Source organism: Ischnura elegans, chromosome 5 (genome assembly GCF_921293095.1).
Source record: "Ischnura elegans chromosome 5, ioIscEleg1.1, whole genome shotgun sequence".
Taxonomy (NCBI): domain Eukaryota; kingdom Metazoa; phylum Arthropoda; class Insecta; order Odonata; family Coenagrionidae; genus Ischnura; species Ischnura elegans.
This window is the reverse complement of record NC_060250.1, coordinates 109111713-109129391: the sequence shown is the minus strand read 5'-3', so window position 1 is coordinate 109129391 and position 17679 is coordinate 109111713. Positions and strand designations below refer to the sequence as shown.

Below are 17679 nucleotides of genomic sequence, written 5' to 3'. Positions count from 1 at the left end.
GTGGAAGTACTTCGAATAACGAGGGATCGCAATAGTGTGGTGACTAGAGTGCTGGCTTTCCACCCTGTAGCCACGGGTTCAAATCCCGGCTGTGGCAGGGAAATTTCAGAGACTGTCCGATCCCCACTAGAATGTTGTGTGGAGGACATTTCAAGCGCCACAAGTGACCTCTGCTGTCGGTCGCCTCCTCCTAATACCATACCATACAAGTATCGGCTGGGATTTAAGAGTGGATCCGGGCCTGGAACGTAGTGGAGCAACCGTTTCGCGGCAAGGCCATCTTATCGCAGGACGCCTTGGCGCGACTTGTTTTCACTGCATTCTAAATTATTTTTACACGCTTAAAAATATGTCACAATAACGTCAAATGTTGGACTATCTTTTAAAGTGTGGCAAGTCAATATGAATAATTGAGTACTTTTAAATGATACCTTTTGGAGACCTAAATCTATTCGATCAATTTAATTCCATTTTATCTTAAAAAGAAAAACAAATATACAGTTTTAATGTTACTTTACAATATGAGTAATTAACTGACGAAAGTTTCATTTCCGACAGAATCAGTCGGTGCATCAGGTACATCTGCCATCTGGAACTGGATTATAATGACGAAATAAGTGACAATAGTTGCGCCCATCTGAAAGAGAAAGGCCAGAATTAAAATTAAGATTGACCATTACTTCGATTTGGGAAATTTTTTTCACAGTCCATGGCAAAAGCTGAGCTTCTCAGAGGAATTAATTTCAATTTCCTCAATCGATGGCCCTGGACATAGATTATAATTTAGTTAACCGAATGCGTCGTGTTTTGAAGATTTTTGGCCAGAAAATGGAAAAAGGTACCCGATAACTCCAAACAGAAAAGTTTGTTTTTCATGGAGAGAGTTATCAAATGAAAAATAAGGCTATGATTGGCAATTAGGGGTTATTATTTGAAACTTATATTTACCATTTTTGTATGCAGTTATAATCTGTAAAAATAATTGTTTGGGCAAATTGGATGATCTAAAACTTTAATAACTATGGAACCACTGACCAAATTTTGTTGGCCCATAAAAAGCTATGGAAAGGGAATTCTTTTATGAGTGCTTTAATTATAAAATGAATACTTACCGAAGTGAATAAGCTTTTTTCAATGCTGAACAAATCGCACGCCGTGAAGTTCACCTTGGAATGAAGTAGCTGAACTGAGAAATCTTTCAGCTGCAAGTAAAAATTATAAAAAATTACTTGCATGCTGATTATTATTGACAAATAGTGGTAACGCATAAAGATGATACGACTTAAGCTATAAAATCAGGTCTCACGATCCATCTTTTATGACAATGTGACGTATTGAAGAGATTAAATTTTATAGTGCGTAAACAAATGCGCATAATAATTCAATTGAAAATATTTTATTTTTTTCCACGAAAAAACTGTCATTAGAAATGACTCATACTAAAATTGCATTGGTTGCAGTGCACTGAAGCGCGGCATATGGACCTGCGCATAAATTAGCATGAATAATTATACCGGAAATGGAAATACAACATGAAATTAACTGAAAAAATAATTTACTTGGTGTAGCATTTATCATTTATCTATTACGAATATCTAAGTGTATTCTCCAATGAAATGCGGTTTCGGAGACTTCAGCCAATATATGTTGACAATACTTCTTTACCTTAACTTGGAGTTGTTCGTCATTGATATTAAGCAGCGCCGTAGATATTACTCTGCCAGTCTGGTTAGCCTAAGAGTAAAGAAAAATATGCTTTATTAAAAATACCAAGTAGTCAGGAGGTGTCAAATTTTCATCCTAGAGCATCCTAGAGCCAAGAAATTCCATAAATAAGCACTCATGAGAGCCAAAAATTCTTTATAATAATGCAAATACCAGGTTAAAAGTTTGAGGATTGCGTAACAGCAATTGCAATCACGATGATTATCTACCTAGCAAATAAATATCTAGAGAATGATATAATGGATGACCATGCTTTTATTAATGTATGACAGTTTACCAGTACCATTAACCTGTTACACACCATAGCACGGCAATGGGGCTATCTGAATAACATAATCAAAACATAGGGGATAAGAAATCAAATGGAATTAAAGTTTAATAATATTTAAATAAGAGACCCAGAGCATATCGTAAAGCTGTAAAAGACACCTAATAAGTTGATGATAAAGAATGAGTATAAGATAGGAGAATGAGAATAGCGTTAACAAAGGAGGCCTCAACGGACAGAAAGAGTTGGAAAGAATGTCTTTGTTTAAAAGCACAAAGGACTGGCTAGCGAAGACTCTTACATTGAATGTGGTACTATAGCGTTCGGAAACACTGAGGATGGAGAATACAATAAGGGTTCGAGGTGCGGGTATGGAGGAGAATGGAGTACGTAAGATGAACGGATAGGTAAAAGAGTGTGCTTAAAATGGCTGCTCAGGAGAGAAAAATCTTGCCTGAGTAGGGAAATAGAATAGTATATGGAGTGAGTGTGAACGGGAAGAAGATACTGAAACCCGTGTTCTCAAGAAGGATGTGAGTGAGGAAAGGTGATGAAGAGCACAGGTTTCATGGATTGAGTGCATAATTTGACATGCGGGAATGGGGAAGCTTCGAGAGATAGGAAAAATGAATGCCGTACACCATAGTAGACTACATCACCCGTCACATCATCGGTATAATATCAGCAATAATAAGTGGAGACCTGCGAAGCCCTAATTGTGCTATCCATTTTTTTTGTCCAGGTAAAGGAAACTTTTTGTAAAAATGTTTACGGCTCCAAGTATTTACTTCGCATTAAGAAATTGTGCATCATGTACCATCAATAGTTATTTTAAGCGTAATCTTTTTAATGTTAACATGCTCACATACTGTAGCGAATATAGGTACGTATTCTAGTATGAATCATCACGGAAAAGGCATTGAGGTTTCAAAATGGGGATGATGTTAGGCTAAGGGCTCACCTCAAAAGATGCAGAGCTACATCCCTTGACTACGGACATAAATGCCACAGAAGCGGCGATAGTCCAGCAAAACGCGCACCACGTCTCAGTTTCCATGTCTTTAGTGCGCAGTAAGTTGAAAGCTTGACCAAACATCTTGTACACGAAACACACTAATGTGTAAAAAGTGTTCAAAGTGATCATGACGCAGTTAAGACCGAAGAGCGAACACCACTGGGCACAATATTCCGTGAGCTGATGGTGGTCAGACGCCAGCCGCTTGACCTGTAAGTGGTCGAGATCGGGAATGGCTGTCAGTACGTCAAATGATCATAACCCAAAGCTAAGGGATGAAAAGTTAGAAAATCATAGGTAGTTAAGCACCACGGCGTATTGAATCGATTTTGTTTAATGAACTGCATTTATTAGCAATACTTCTTATTCCATGAAGTTTCTCACCTTGTTGTGGGCGGTCTCTGTAGCACCCATCATTCCATCTATAAAAGCAATAGCTTTTTTTCTCTTCCACTGGAAGCCCTTGGAGACAATTGTGGCCCAAGAATCGTCTTCGCTGAGGTTCAGAACCTGGACGTTGACGTACTTGAACTGACTTCGCAGGACTTGCAGAATAGTGACCATGGTCATGCGGCTCATCATGACTTCCATCAAATACAACACGAGCGGAAAAGTTAAGGTCAAATCTAGCGGAATCTGTTTCTTGTAGCTTCCGTAAATGATGAAGCACGACAGGGCGCCTATGTACAGGAAATTCAAGGTCAGCCATGCTCTGGTTGAGCGTGAAATGCACCCGCTGTCTTTTGCCATGGGCAGTTTTGCGATCCTTTTAATCAGCTTGTGTATTTTTCTTCTGCGGAAGAGGAAGTTTAGCTGGCATTCAATGGACGTCGAGGCGTGGATTGTCCAACCTATGAACAGTATGTAGATATTGAATACTTTTTCTTTGTCTTGGATGAATACTTTCTTTCCGGAACTGAGCAAAGTGGCGATCGACCCGATGAACATGACCACGCTGGCGATGCAGACTGTTGCACTATAAACCATCGCCATCCTGGGAACGTCTTCGATGGAAGCATCTCTCTCCACTGGTAGGGCGCCTAAGCCTATCACTCTCCCGAGCACCAGGATTGGTCTCATGACCCTATGGGCATCTAGTTTTCCTCTCCGACCGTTCGACTTCATCCTAGTGCTTGCTGAGTAGCTTGTTTGATACACTATTGATCTAGGGATTTAGGGAGAACTGACTTTCCCTCGGGAAGTTTAACGCTCATCACCGGCTTCGCGTGAGGGTGAGTGGTAATTGAATTTTCCCTCGAACCGATTCCCGGTGATCTTTTGTATTTTCCGACCTTAATTTTCAAGAGTGGTTTACCCAATGCGCTCCATCATTTTCATCAGATGAGACCCCTGAATTGAAATAGGGCACCTGTTGACGGTCACGCACGGAGCCGAAAGTAAAGTTTGAGTTTCGTGGTAAAGAAAGGGAATATACAGTTTTCCGAAATGGCCGTCATAATGACTTGTTAATTTGCTCTTTTTTGTTGACATGTCAATCGTATATCGTGCGAGGTCAGTGTACTTCGCGATCCTCCTCGAGCCTTCATTTCCATTCTGTTGTTCTATCCTCAACCCACCTGGGACGTTATTTGTCACCTCTCGTATTTACTGTTTATTTTCAGTGAAAACTCAAGGCTCATGGTGAGTTAGCAAACAGCTCAATGCTACTTACTCCCTCAATTAGTTCTTGCTACATATATCTTCACTCTTTTCTAGCTCCACACGCCCATTTTAGCGGTTGGGACACACCCGCTTGTGAAGTCTTACTTTTCTCGGTGCGAGTTAATGTCTTTCATTCTCATCGAATGCACTGAAACAATTGGTGCCGCAAATAGCACAAATTATCTCCCCTTTTCGGTCACTTAGTATTGTAGTTTGTAGGATGATACCAAAAATGTCTTAATTAAGGCATATCATGTCGTTTCTTTTCTGAATAAACGAGTGATCAGGTATAATGTAATCAGAATGTTATAAATAAAACAATAAAATCATTTTTATTTGAACGGTTTTAGCAAATATCAAACCAATATTTATTATCCACTCGTTTTCCCAATGTGATAATTACGAAGTATATCTCCCATTATAAATTCGAATATTGTCCCGAGTCTTATGATTCAAAGATATTGCCTCCCAAGCTGTTGAGATATTCAGAGAAGTTGGGTATTTTAACAAAGAATTTGAATTAATAAAAGGATATCTTTGCGTGGACCATGTATTGCATCGTTTTTCCCTAGGACAACACGTATTTTCAAACCGAAAACAATATGGGCATGGACATTGGAAAGATATTCTCCGAGGACTAATTTCTAATCGCATGAGCTGTATGGTTCGGCTTGGTTTTTAATTTTCTTTGGTTTTCGATTCGAACCTATGACATAATTTGTTACAATACATAAGGATCATTCCAACTCAATTCTACCAGCCTCTGTCCCTTAGGGTCCAAGATTTCGATGAAATATTCTGCATGGGTCATATCTATCTTAAACTAAGTACCTTTAGACTTTTTTTGCGAAAAAATTGCGTTTTATGCGCATTTCAATTGTTCCGCATAACATTTTATGATAGCTTGATTTAATTGTGATAACAAAAATTTTATGATTGAAGGCTCTTTTTTGCCAATAAGTGCCTTTAATCATAAAGTTCCTCACCCTTTTGCCATGATTTATGTCTTGCTTAAAAGCTAATTTTTTGCTCAGGAAATAATGCGTTTCAAAAATTGAATATTTTCCCAATTCCTATGATTTTTATATTAAATTTTTAAAATTATGTACTAACTTTTATAAAAAACATCTCAGAAGTGGCCCTAACTTTCATTTCATAACCTAACATTTGCCAGACTAATTCAAAAATTAAATTTAGTGGCAACCTCTAAAGTAATATTTAGAAAATATTTGATCATGTACATATTTCTCCCGCGCGGCATTCCGACTACTCCATTGTAAATGCATACCGTACGATTATAGTCACCTATATGGATGTGATGACTGCTCCAGACCATAATAATATGGCCCTCAGCTTCAATCATGTACTATCAATGTACCCAATGTTTGTTTTCTACGTATATTATATTGACGGTGGAGAATTTTAGAAAAATTGCACGGCTAATGTTAAAGAGGAAACCTACCAATTTGTTTATAACTTTTTAAACGACTTTTTTTCATTGTCAAAATCGGGAACCACATACGTGGAACGTAATAGCAGGAAAATGGCGTACCACAGGGCTCAACGTCTAACCGTCACCCTATTCCCCATCTCAAGAAACGCCGTCGAGGAATGCATCTAGGCGCCTGTGGTTGGGTCACTCTTTCTATCAATATTCTGTAGATCTCTTATGTAGTTAATTCCATGGGGGCATACTCAACTGCACCTCAATAATTGAAATGTAAAAGCCGGGAGACTGGATTCCGTTTTTCTGCGGAAAAATTTAAATGTGCCTGCTTAAACCGCCCACGAATTTACAACAACCCCATTCTAACCTCCATATATATGGAAAAATACTTTGATACGTGGATTTGGTGAGACTTTGGGTATTATCTACCATCAGAAAAAACTGAAGGGAGAATGAAAATATTTAACTGATCAAGACATAAAAATCTTAAACATTATACGAATAGTAAGTAAATCACCCTGGGGTAACCAATGTCTAGCGTTGCTGTTGTTATTTATGGGTTTAATTCGATCAGGACTTGATTAGGGCAGCGTGGTGTATTCATCCATTTGTGAATCGTAGTAAACGATAGCGAAGGTGTATCCTGTGTGGTATGCTTATATTCCACCGTTGTCACTACAGAGGCCGGAAGTTAATTTCACTATAAATAATTGACGATGTCGACTCAATGCTCTCCGACGATTCCCTTTTTTTCCTCAGTTGTCGAGTTTCTTTAGGATTCAATCCAGCAGCCATCATGTTTAGTTTCGTCCGCTGGTATCTCAATATACTTATTCATTAGGGGGAACCTCATGCTCCTTCTTGCACTTACACGCAAAAGTATCGCATGATTTCAAATGTTCCCTCAAAAGTGCTTGAGTTTTGTACTTAAACAAAAACCCTAATTTTGGCCTATTCGTATTTTCCGTAAGTTTTAGTACTTCCTGTGATACCGCTAAATCCATTTAGTCACACACATAATGGAAGGGAAGCGTCACCATAGTTCGCACACCTTCATAGCCACTCAAGAGGACTTTCCATAAACCGTAGTCTCCCTTCCTGCGTTCTCGGATCTAAAAATATTTCATCACTTCTCTAAAAGTTGGTAACATCGATTTGTTTAACGCCGACGAGGCGCCTAATAAGGGACAAGTCGTCCCACTGCGCTTCCTTTATTACCTTCTACCATTTTCCGATTTATATTATAAAAGACAAACGACCTCCTAGAAGCATACGCGGGATAAATTTTGCTGTATTCGAGGCGTGGGAGGGAGAGATCCGAGCGGGGAGGGGAAGGGATCGGCCTGCGGCTCTTGTATCCGCGACGCTGCGTGGGCGTTGGAATATTTTCTTCGCGGACTCAAATTAGGCATTTTGTGGCTAAACGGTGCCAGATACGTCAAAATGCACGAAATTTTTCCCTAAGAGTACAGTATCTCGGCAAAATCTGTAGGGAATGACCATAAAATATAATATTTTTCGAATTTTGACGTTTCCCCCCCCTAAATTGCATTTGAGCGAGGGTCAGGGGTTCACGTAGAGGTTTCAAATTTTTCAGGTCTTATTTTTGATCGGTCCCACAACTTTTTTTCATTGGGCCAGATGGATTTGAAAAAAATCGATTTTTCCGATCCGCCCTAGTGTACATGCTAAAATATTTTAAAAAAATCCATTTAGTAGTTTCCATTTCATTTTATTTTCATAATAATACGGAGATGTGTCTAGATTATGAAATAAATGTTTGGACCAATTCTGAGGTGGATTATTTGAAGAAAGTTAATTAAGAGTTTAAAAACACTTGCATATAATAAAGATAAGAAAGGGGAATTATTCAATTTTTGACACACTTTAATTCCCACGCAAAGCCTCTGCTTTTAAATAAGCCATAAATCACGGCTATACGACAATTTGGTGGTGAAATGGAGGGAATTATATAATTCAATCCATATGTTTTTCTGGAAAAATGCGGCAAACTTTAAAGCCAATTAAACGCACAAATTGCTTTCGCAAAACGGTCCCAAGGTATTAAGCTTGAGACCGATAAAGATCATATAGAAAATTTCAACGAAATCTGAGATTTTAAGAGACAAACGTTTTTGAATTGAGGTGGAATGACCCATTAGTTAAATGTAGCTAACTATTTAGTAGAGTATTTACTTTGATTAAAAACTTATATGGCAATGACTTAATAATATATTCACATAAATGTATTAGAGCTGTTTGGGCTGAGGGTTTTTGCGAATAATTGACGTTCTACTGGTGTTGCCCACAGAAAATTCCTCCAACATGTTTTCCTTGAAAATGTAGGGCAAATAGGGGCACAGGAAGAGCTCCTGGCATTGCGTTTCAAGCGGGGTTCACGACAGAATCCTGTACTGAAATATTCTGTGGTGAAATAATGGTTGTTTGTACGTAAAAACGGAGAAAATATTGGTGCTTAATTTAAATATTTACCCGCATAATTGGTGTTCTTATGTTGATTGCAAGAATTTAATTGTTATTGGATTTTTGACTCTTGAGCGACCTCTAAATTTGAAGCAATTTGAATATTTTTTAAGAATATCTTTTGCACTACCCGTAATATACATGAAAAAGTTGAAATTCAAAATTCGAAGGTACATAATAATAAATAGGTAAGTAAGTCTTACTTTAATTGGCTGCATTCACGTTTGTGCAAAGGTTGTAAATTAGATCATTGAAGAATGTCTAGTTACCCAAATAAGAACGAATGAAAAGCAAAGCACCATATCACAGGCCAACAATGAAAAAACCTTTTTACTGAAAATACCTTATTCTTATGTTTTTAAAGTGGCTGAATCCAAATATGATGGTTTTAAAGTTGAATCACCCACCATTTATTCACATTTTACAGTTAAATTTATGAAATCAAGTAATAGTTTTAGAATTTAACAGCTTTTTTATAGTTATAATAAAATTGAAAAAGTAGGTCTAATGAACGAAGAAAATGGGGGATTACTGTTGGTACCTCACCGAGAAGTTCAGCAAGGGATTCCTCGCAGATAAAGCTACACAAGAAGCTTCAAGGAAAAAAGGGAAAGAAAATGTAGACCAATTCCTGTTGATAAGTGAACCCTGTATTATCACGCTGTAGTAAATACAAACAATTTTATGATGTAACACAGTGTTTCATTGATTTCCCTATATACCGTATAGGGGTATTAGATTAAATATATATTGCTTGAAAACTATGGGTGATACAAAAAAAAACTAAGGCCAGGTTTGGATTCGGCAGGTAAAAATCTATAAAGATAAGCTATTAAAATAAAAAAAAAATTTTCAAAAAAATTTTTTTGTTGGCCTGTGTAATTTTCGCAGTGAGCTCACCTCAGCTGCTACGTCGCTGCAACTGTTGACAACCGACACGAAGCCCATGACGGTGATTATAGTCCAACCGAATGCACACAAGATTTCAATTTCCAAATTGTTCATGTGCACCAGGTTGAGGGGTTTCCCGACCGTTGTGTACCCAAAGCACACCACGGAGAAGAATGTGTTCACTGAGATCATCACACAGTTGAAGCCGAAAAGAGATGCCCATTGGGAACAGTATTCAGTGAGTTGGAAGTGATCGGACGCCAGCTGCCTCACCTAGAAATAGTCAAACAAATAACTCATCTTAGGATATTACCATAGTTATTAATGTTAAAGTGGGGCCAACCCCACTTTATAGAGACAAAGGTCCAAAAATGTCATGATCAACTCAAAAATATGCATGTATATGTTTTAGAGATCCATGGAATCAAATCTGACATCAAGGTATTAATATTTCTGGTTTTTATATATTTTTTTCTGTTTTTTTTTAATTTTTACCATTAAATAAATTTTCAGGACAAAAATCTGAACGAATCAAATCTAAATTTTCACTTCAATATTTCTGATCGTTGCAAACGTATCCTATGTAAAATTTAGAACATTATTTTACCGAGAACCTAAGTGAAAAACTTTCATTTTTCATAGAAAAAAATTAGATTTACTCTGAAGTGTGTGAGTAGGTAGCATTTTTCACTGCAATTAAATAAATTTTGCTTACTGTCAACAAATGAGATACAATAAAATTTGGTGTATTGCGAGTGGAGAGCAATACAGTACATACTAATTTGTCTCGCCGTGCACTCAAGAACAAGGGAGGGAAAAGGGCGCGCCGGCAAGCATACGTCTGCCAGCGGAGATGCGGTCGCAGTATTCAAGCGAAAAGGTAATATAATTTAAAGAGTTGTATATTTATAGTAGATGAGAATGATAAAAATAAAACAATATAGAGTAAATTCATGTAACAAATAAATATGAATTCTTCTTCGCTAGACGACTCGCTGCGAACACGGGGATGAGTCGTCCATTCACGTTCACGGTCATTGAATAAAATCTGAAATGGCATTATGAGTAAGTTCAAGACATCGCTGGTCAATGGTACAAGTTTTTTCAGGAGTGGTCGCTGACTAGATATTATTGGGTCCGAAGATACCGATTGCCTAATAAAAATCGTGAATTGTTCCCAGTTTTGAGCAATGCCCGACGGAATTGCTTGACTATTTTATTTTCAATCTAGGAAATTTGTTTCCCGTGCAGCAGTTTTTTCTGTACGCTGCGCTGAACGGCATGTAATACCACGGATATAACTTTGCAAACAGTCTAGCAGTCTGCAAATCTTATTTCTCAAATATGTCTGGCTCTATTCCGTGCCCACAGGAGAAGCACTTGCAGTATACTGTAAAATCGTCGGAGGAGGCCCTCATTCAATCCTGTAATCATAGCTGCTGTAACAGCATTAAAGCCTGACAATGCAGCCTTAAAGAGATTACATTTTTGCGTTGATGATGTGTTGGTAATGGCATTACATACTTTGGCAGCGATCATTATCGACGCGAGATTATAAGTCACACTTAACTTATTCCCGTTGATCACTGCTTCAAAAGCAACTAGGTTCAGCTTCTTTGGCATAATATCTCCTATCTAAGCGTGGATAGACTCAGTTGTTTCCTTTGTAAACTCTAATTTGATAGGGCGACAGAACTGCGGAGAATATGAACACGTATTTTGCCATACTTCAGCCTTTCTCTATGCAAAGAGCAAAGCTGCAGTGAAACCAGCGGTTTTATGATAATACTCGAATCATTCAAAAACTCCTCATTGCCAATGCCCGTTTGCAGATACAGCAGCAAATGACGGATTTTTTCAGCAGATACAGTAGACTGTACCTCCTGTCTATTGTGTGGTCCAGCAAGACTTGCAGAGTAGCTTCTCCGCAGGAAGGAGTAATCACAATAGAATTCTTGACCGGACTGCACGCTATTTTCACTAAGTTGAGGATCATGTAAGGCGGTAAGGTCTTAACGTTAAGTTTCATGAGAGCATTCCGTCTGGTACCCCTTTCTTGTAACGCCCAATGTGTTCTCTGTCGTCAAGGTCTGGTTCTCCGCCTCTACCTCACTGAGTGACTGCCAGTATTTGTTTCCCTTTAGGTATCGAAATGGAAATTTCCCTTTAGGTATGTAAATACACGATTGGGCGCCCTTATACGAGACTTGCCGTTGATTTTAATGGAGCTTCATCAAGAGGGAGGTTTTATTTCTCCCTGAAGCCATCCCCCGTTGTAACTCAGAAAGCTGATTTGCGTCCGTCCAGATCGCCGCCACCTCAGCTGGAACTCGTACAGCGGAGTTCGAATCTTCTTCTTATAGTGCTACGGAATCGCGTAAGTACGCCTCAGTTGAGCGGAAATAACATTTACGATCACTTCATACACGACATATGCGTAGTCTCGGAAAACAGCCTCTCAACGTTTCAAAAATCTCGGCCCTAGTGTAAAAACTTCAATACTTGTACCTAAGAAAGAACACAGTACATATCGCATCCCAATTTGATTTATTACTGACTAATAAGAGCTATATGACTTCTTATATCATGCATACTGTAGGTGCCTGCTTAAATTTGCTTTCCATGATGGGAATTGCTTGCATTATAGTTTACCCTTTGCCATGCCACGACCGCGGCCGGAGTCCCTTTCCGCCTGTAATGCATAGTAATTATTTTATCAAACAGTCCTTTTTCGACTCGATGGACGTCCATTTATTTTAAATACTATAGCAAATACCCATTAAATAATATAGCTCAAAATCACGATCCGATTCCGTGTGATATTATACCTTTTTTCTGATAAATTATAAATTTTCATTGTTAAAAGTTAACGAAAATTTTAAATAAAAGGTAGATGCCCTTTTCCATGATTATTAAAATAACTGTGGGAAAGTATACATTTTATTTTAGTATTTCGAACTTTCACTACATCACGACTGAATCGGCTGAAGAAATTAACGAATTAATTAACATTTGCGATAGTTACAAAGTTCTGAGGAGCGGCGTTTTGCAGTTTGCTTGAAAAACTTGACTCTATCTGCTACTATGACATCTATTACTATCATACTTTTTCTTAATATAAATAATTTTTAGACATTTTGCAAGGATTTGCAATGGCAGGCGCTAATTTTAACGCTCTTTTTGTCATAAAATGCAGCGAAAATAGTGTTTAAAAATGTGCTTCTTGGGGAAATTCATTTTAGGAATGTTTTGACGTGAAGTAATGTCTGAAGAAAAATAAAAAAATGCGCCTGCGTCGCCGAAGGCTATGCTGAAGGCTAACACGTGACCGGAGATATCCAACGCTCTAAGCGTTGGATGCCTGACTCATTTAATTTTTGCGAGTCAACGTTCTCTCGTCAAATTTTTTCTGAATTAAGGTGTTTCAGAAGTCATTGATATTTATCGGCCCTATACCGGTAAATTTTGCTGGATATTGGGCCGAGTGAACACTAAATTATGGAATTAATGCTGTTTCTTTGTTCATTTTCCCAGAAACACTCCAAATTAAAACCCTTTAACCAAACATAAACTGCGTTGGTTAGGTGGGGTCCTCTAATGAACTATTAAATGGAATTTTATGAGGATTACTTCGCATTTTATGCAAATTCAAACTTTTTTTTCACGATCTAGGGCATAAAAGAAGGTCGCGCCTCGCAAGGCATTTTTTTTGGCATCATCGGGGTATTGAACGGCAATTTCCGTTCATAGCATTCAGCTTATTTGTTTTTGATGCATGGATTAATGAAAGAGGAAATTAGAAAAAACTGAAACATCAACTATTCCTCCTATAATGATATCCGCCTCCAAATCATGAAATTTATTGCCCTTTTTCCCGTAAAAATTGTTATACTCACTGAAATTAATAAAGGAAATGGTTACATGCTTTGATCTTAATAATTCTCTGGTCCGCTTTGTAATTCAAATTAGGGGACTGTTCAAGTTAATGTCGCGATGCGATTGTCTTCAACGGCTTTTATTTCAATTAAGCCTCTTTATTAGACTTTCCCAAAGGACGTACAAATAATGGGTTTTACTCGTAATATACGAATTACTGCATCATGAATCGCTTCACAAGCATGGGCAGAATAAAGTTTTACAATGCGCTTTAAATTGTTTTATTCAAGGATTTTATGCTCACTGTTCATTAGTAAATTACTTGTAAAAATTAAATCTAATGTATATTTTTCAAATTTTATCCATAAATTCCTATATTGTGGCAATCGTATTTCCTCAGTTTTTGACATCCCTTTCGAGACGAAAAATTGAAATAACGAAGAATGCGTAACTGATGTAAAATGTTTCGAATGATGGAAACATTTCCAGTAGCATTGTTTTCTTTCAGTGCAATATGGACAATTTTCATTTCTTAAATTTCAGCTCATTCGAGGATGTTTGATGATCTTCATCATTTCTCTGACGTATTTACTTCAAAATACGTCTGAATGAAGAATTACTTCAGTTGCCCATGGTTTAGTTAACAGAAATAACATGGCATTAAATAGGACGAGGAAGGAGGAAAAATACCGGACCAATCAGAGACCACCTAGGTGAAGGAGGAGGGTATAAATATCGAAACACCGCGACATCGGCATCATCAGCCCTGAGGATGTTGGGAAAGTCTCCCAACGAAACGTCGGCCCACACCATGGAGACCCTGATCCGGTTGGAAACCCGAGAAGCTTTCATCCAGAAATAACATATATAACAGGTCATATAATATTCATTAACCAAATTTAATACATTATTGGTGTATTTGGCTAATTATTTTATCGTAAACATTATACCATATCTCAGTCTAAGTTCCTCAAGCATGGAATTACAGAAATATTTCACTGCGCAGGGCGCTGCGTAGATATCGAAGCTATCCAGGTACTTTGATTTCTATAGTATCGGAAAGACAAAGGTCCGGAGTTCTATTCATGACTCACGGGGAAATATTTCCCATGGAAATTATTTCAGGAGAGTTTAAGTGGAGAGATTAATAGGAGACTTTGTTGAGAGCTGTGTAAAAGCATCCATCGGATTAGTTACTGTAGATCGTAAGTGTCGTAAATTTAGTCAATCATTTCGTGAAGCGCAGTGTCTATGCAAGTCCGATCATTTATGAAGTAACGTTTAAAAGAATTTTTAAAGTTTAAAAGAATTGTTATCGAGGAAGGACTAGAGAAAAAAGGATTACTGAATAGAATGAAGTAGGCCAGAGGTCTTGAGGCCAATCAAAGGAAGATATACAAGTCATGATTGAAGTAGCAGTTTAGTTAAATTGGAGTTCTTTAACCAGGTTAACGTAACTTAATTAGCAGATAACTTGAAATGCCAATGAAATTTACTCGCTCACCTTGCATACCGCGGCTTCGCTCATGCTAAGTGAGCTTCCATTCCGGATGATTTCCTTGTTTTCGACCGCTCTTGCCCACAATGTATCCTCTCCGATCGTCATTATCTGCTCGTTGATGTTCCTGAACTGACTCCGTATGACGTGCAGAATGGCGACCATGGTGAGCCGCGAGATGGCCGCCACAGTCAGGTACGCTTCCGAAGACACGGCCACCGTCAAATCCAGTGGAATTTGCTGTGTGTAGCTGGCGAAGGCAATGAAACTGACGAGGATGGCGATGAAGGAGCAGTTTATCATTATGCTCGTCCGCGAGGAGCGGGCCATCTTCTCGCTGTCCTTGGCGGTCGGTATTTCTGCCATTTTCACGATCAGATCATGAATCCTCCGTCGCCTGAAGAAGAAGTTCACCTGGCACTCGATGGCGGTCACGGCACATGCGCTCCAGCCCGTCAGCAGTATGTAAACGTTGAATATCTTCTCCTCTTCTCTCTTCGCGATCGTCCTACCGCTCTCGAACATCAGCACCAGCAAGATGAAGAGCATCACGACGCAAACCAAGCATACGGTGATGCTGTAAGCCACCACTAACTTCGGAACCTCCTCCATGGAGCCGTGTCTCTGCATGGGGAAAGTTCCCAGGCCGATTAACCTTCCGAACGCCAGGAGATATCGCAGGGCGCGGTACGATTGAAAATATTTCTTGGAATCTTCTGGCTCCATTTCTGCGTCTTCTGCTACCACAATATGAATAATATTATCGATAAAAGTGCGTTTAGCTGCTGTCCGTATGGTGAAAAGTCATCGCGGTTGTCGCGAGCGGCCAAGGAGTAATTGACTCCAGCCTTCGATCCGCCACGAGATAATCCTGCGAGTATAATCGAGGATCTCTCAGCTTGAAAGTGGCTCAGACGGCGCTCCGTATTATTTGCTTGGTCAGTGGGACGAGGGAGGTGGAATTGAAGTGGCATGAGGTGTCACGCTAACTGGAAACTAGGCGTTGTTTTCCTTTTGTCATGAAAGGTTAGCGATTCCTGGTAGAAGCATTTGTAGTATTACGATAATTGCTACTGCCTCGGTTGACCTGTCGCATCATCTGCCGTTGATATTTCCATCTTTGTAATTAGACGGTTTTATGGAGTGGTGTTATATTTACTTGGGTTCCATCGCCGAATGGTTAATCTGCGAATGGAAGCATTGCATGCGAGGGTGCTGAATTCATGAAAGCCGACCCCGTGCTGTTGACTTAATTGTGAAAACCTTTTTCTACCTTTCGGAATCAACGATTAATTTTGTAGTGTTTTAATTTTATATGTGGATTTACGATTTATCATATTTGCCTCTTAGTTTACAGATTTATTTAAAAAGACTTCAAAGTGGTGGACGATTCTGCGCATTTAATTATATACAGATTATCTACTTTCAAACTCAACACAAAACCATTATCGATATAAACTGCGGTGCATATTTGTTTTCTGGTAAGGGATACTGAAAATAGCTGACTTTAAGGGTATAGTACTGAGAGACACGCAACTATTCATTTAATAATTTTTTTTCTCATTCACAGCAATTTACACGTTTGGAGAAATTTTTTTAGCCATGAAATAATTTTTTAATCCTTGGTTAAAAATGTGGTTTTCTTTGCGAAATAGTAAGCAGTCGGAGTCTAATCTATGATGAAATGTATTGAAAGCATTTCTATTTTTTTACTCCCATAATTGTTTCATCTCATTGCTCGTGATGATTCCGTCGCAACAGTTACTATGAATTTAGTCCGAAGCACACTTAAAAGTAGTTATTTGAAACTGATGATTTTGAGCCTGAACATCCTGATCTAATAAGTGATCTAAATGGCCATATCGCGTCGAATAAATCCTGTCTCTTTAAGAAAAATAAAAAAAACTTAGTATATGACCGGTTTCCTGTTGCATAAGGAAATTACAGTAATGGGTAGTGGCTCGCGCTAATGACAGTCTAGTGAAATTGGATTATCCGGAGGACTTCGAAGTAGTCGTACGTATGGACGGTAAATCATACCCAGTGAAAGACAGCATGAGGGTATTTTGCCTTTTAAGATCAGCACTTTATGGATACCGGTCGTCAGTGGCGCAGCGAGGTGGGGGGGTTTGGGGGATAAAACCCCCCCCAGAGCTCAGAGAAATTTTTAAGTTTAATCCATTTCACATATTTGGATCAGTATTACTTAAAGACTAGTGTTAGGATTTATCAAATATCCCTCAGAAAGTCGTAAAACTTACCATTTTGAACCATTATTCTTCACATTTTTCTGGAGGAGGGTCCCAGCAACTCCTGCCTACCCTGGTGGGTATGCAATACCCCACACCCGTAAGTATTAGTTGCGTCTAAACTCCCCTAGCCGTAATTCCTAGCTGCGTCCCTGCCGGTCGTTACTGGTTGCTAGAATGAAAACGATAGATCACTCCTACCAATAACTCCCATAAGCCATGAGACTGAAATGTGTAACTGACTTGAGCATGGCGGATACGACCTTTCGAGATCAGAATTGGCAATAACAATGTGAGCGGAGAATGAATCTATGAAGAGGGTTATACGTTGGGGATGATTGAAATGCACAAGGTGAGATTGAATGTTTGACTTGGTTCGGTAGTATGGAATGATTGGTAGCTAACGTGTTCACGAATAGTAAAAATGTTTTTATGGGTAAGGCATCATTCATCTCACTATGTCTCTTTCTAGAATTTTTATTTTGACAACAATGGTTAATAGTCGTGAAATTTTCAGGTTATTTTGTGATTGCCATTTCTTCAAAATAGCGTTAAATCTATTTC

General features: G+C 38.6%; 1 protein-coding gene across 1 annotated transcript; it reads right to left on the bottom strand.

The window, feature by feature from the left end:
• Window positions 1-496: 496 nt before the first annotated feature.
• LOC124159869 (putative gustatory receptor 28b) lies at window positions 497-15774 on the bottom strand. The gene is made up of 5 exons (XM_046535764.1): window positions 14873-15774; window positions 9502-9765; window positions 1666-1734; window positions 1113-1202; window positions 497-637 (listed from the first exon to the last, which is right to left on the bottom strand). Exons 1-5 carry the CDS (start codon window positions 15590-15592, stop codon window positions 530-532), a joined length of 1251 nt encoding a protein of 416 aa, XP_046391720.1. The 5' UTR covers window positions 15593-15774; the 3' UTR covers window positions 497-529.
• Window positions 15775-17679: the final 1905 nt, after the last annotated feature.

Excerpts from the sequence above, each read along its gene's own strand:
- LOC124159869 (XM_046535764.1), bottom strand. The coding sequence starts at position 15,592 with ATGGAGCCAGAAGATTCCAAGAAATATTTTCAATCGTACCGCGCCCTG. Across the intron at positions 9,766-14,872 it reads GCGAAGCCGCGGTATGCAAG|GTGAGGCAGCTGGCGTCCGA; the intron begins GTGAGCGAGTAA and ends GACTATTTCTAG. Across the intron at positions 638-1,112 it reads AAAAAAGCTTATTCACTTCG|ATGGGCGCAACTATTGTCAC; the intron begins GTAAGTATTCAT and ends TTTCTCTTTCAG.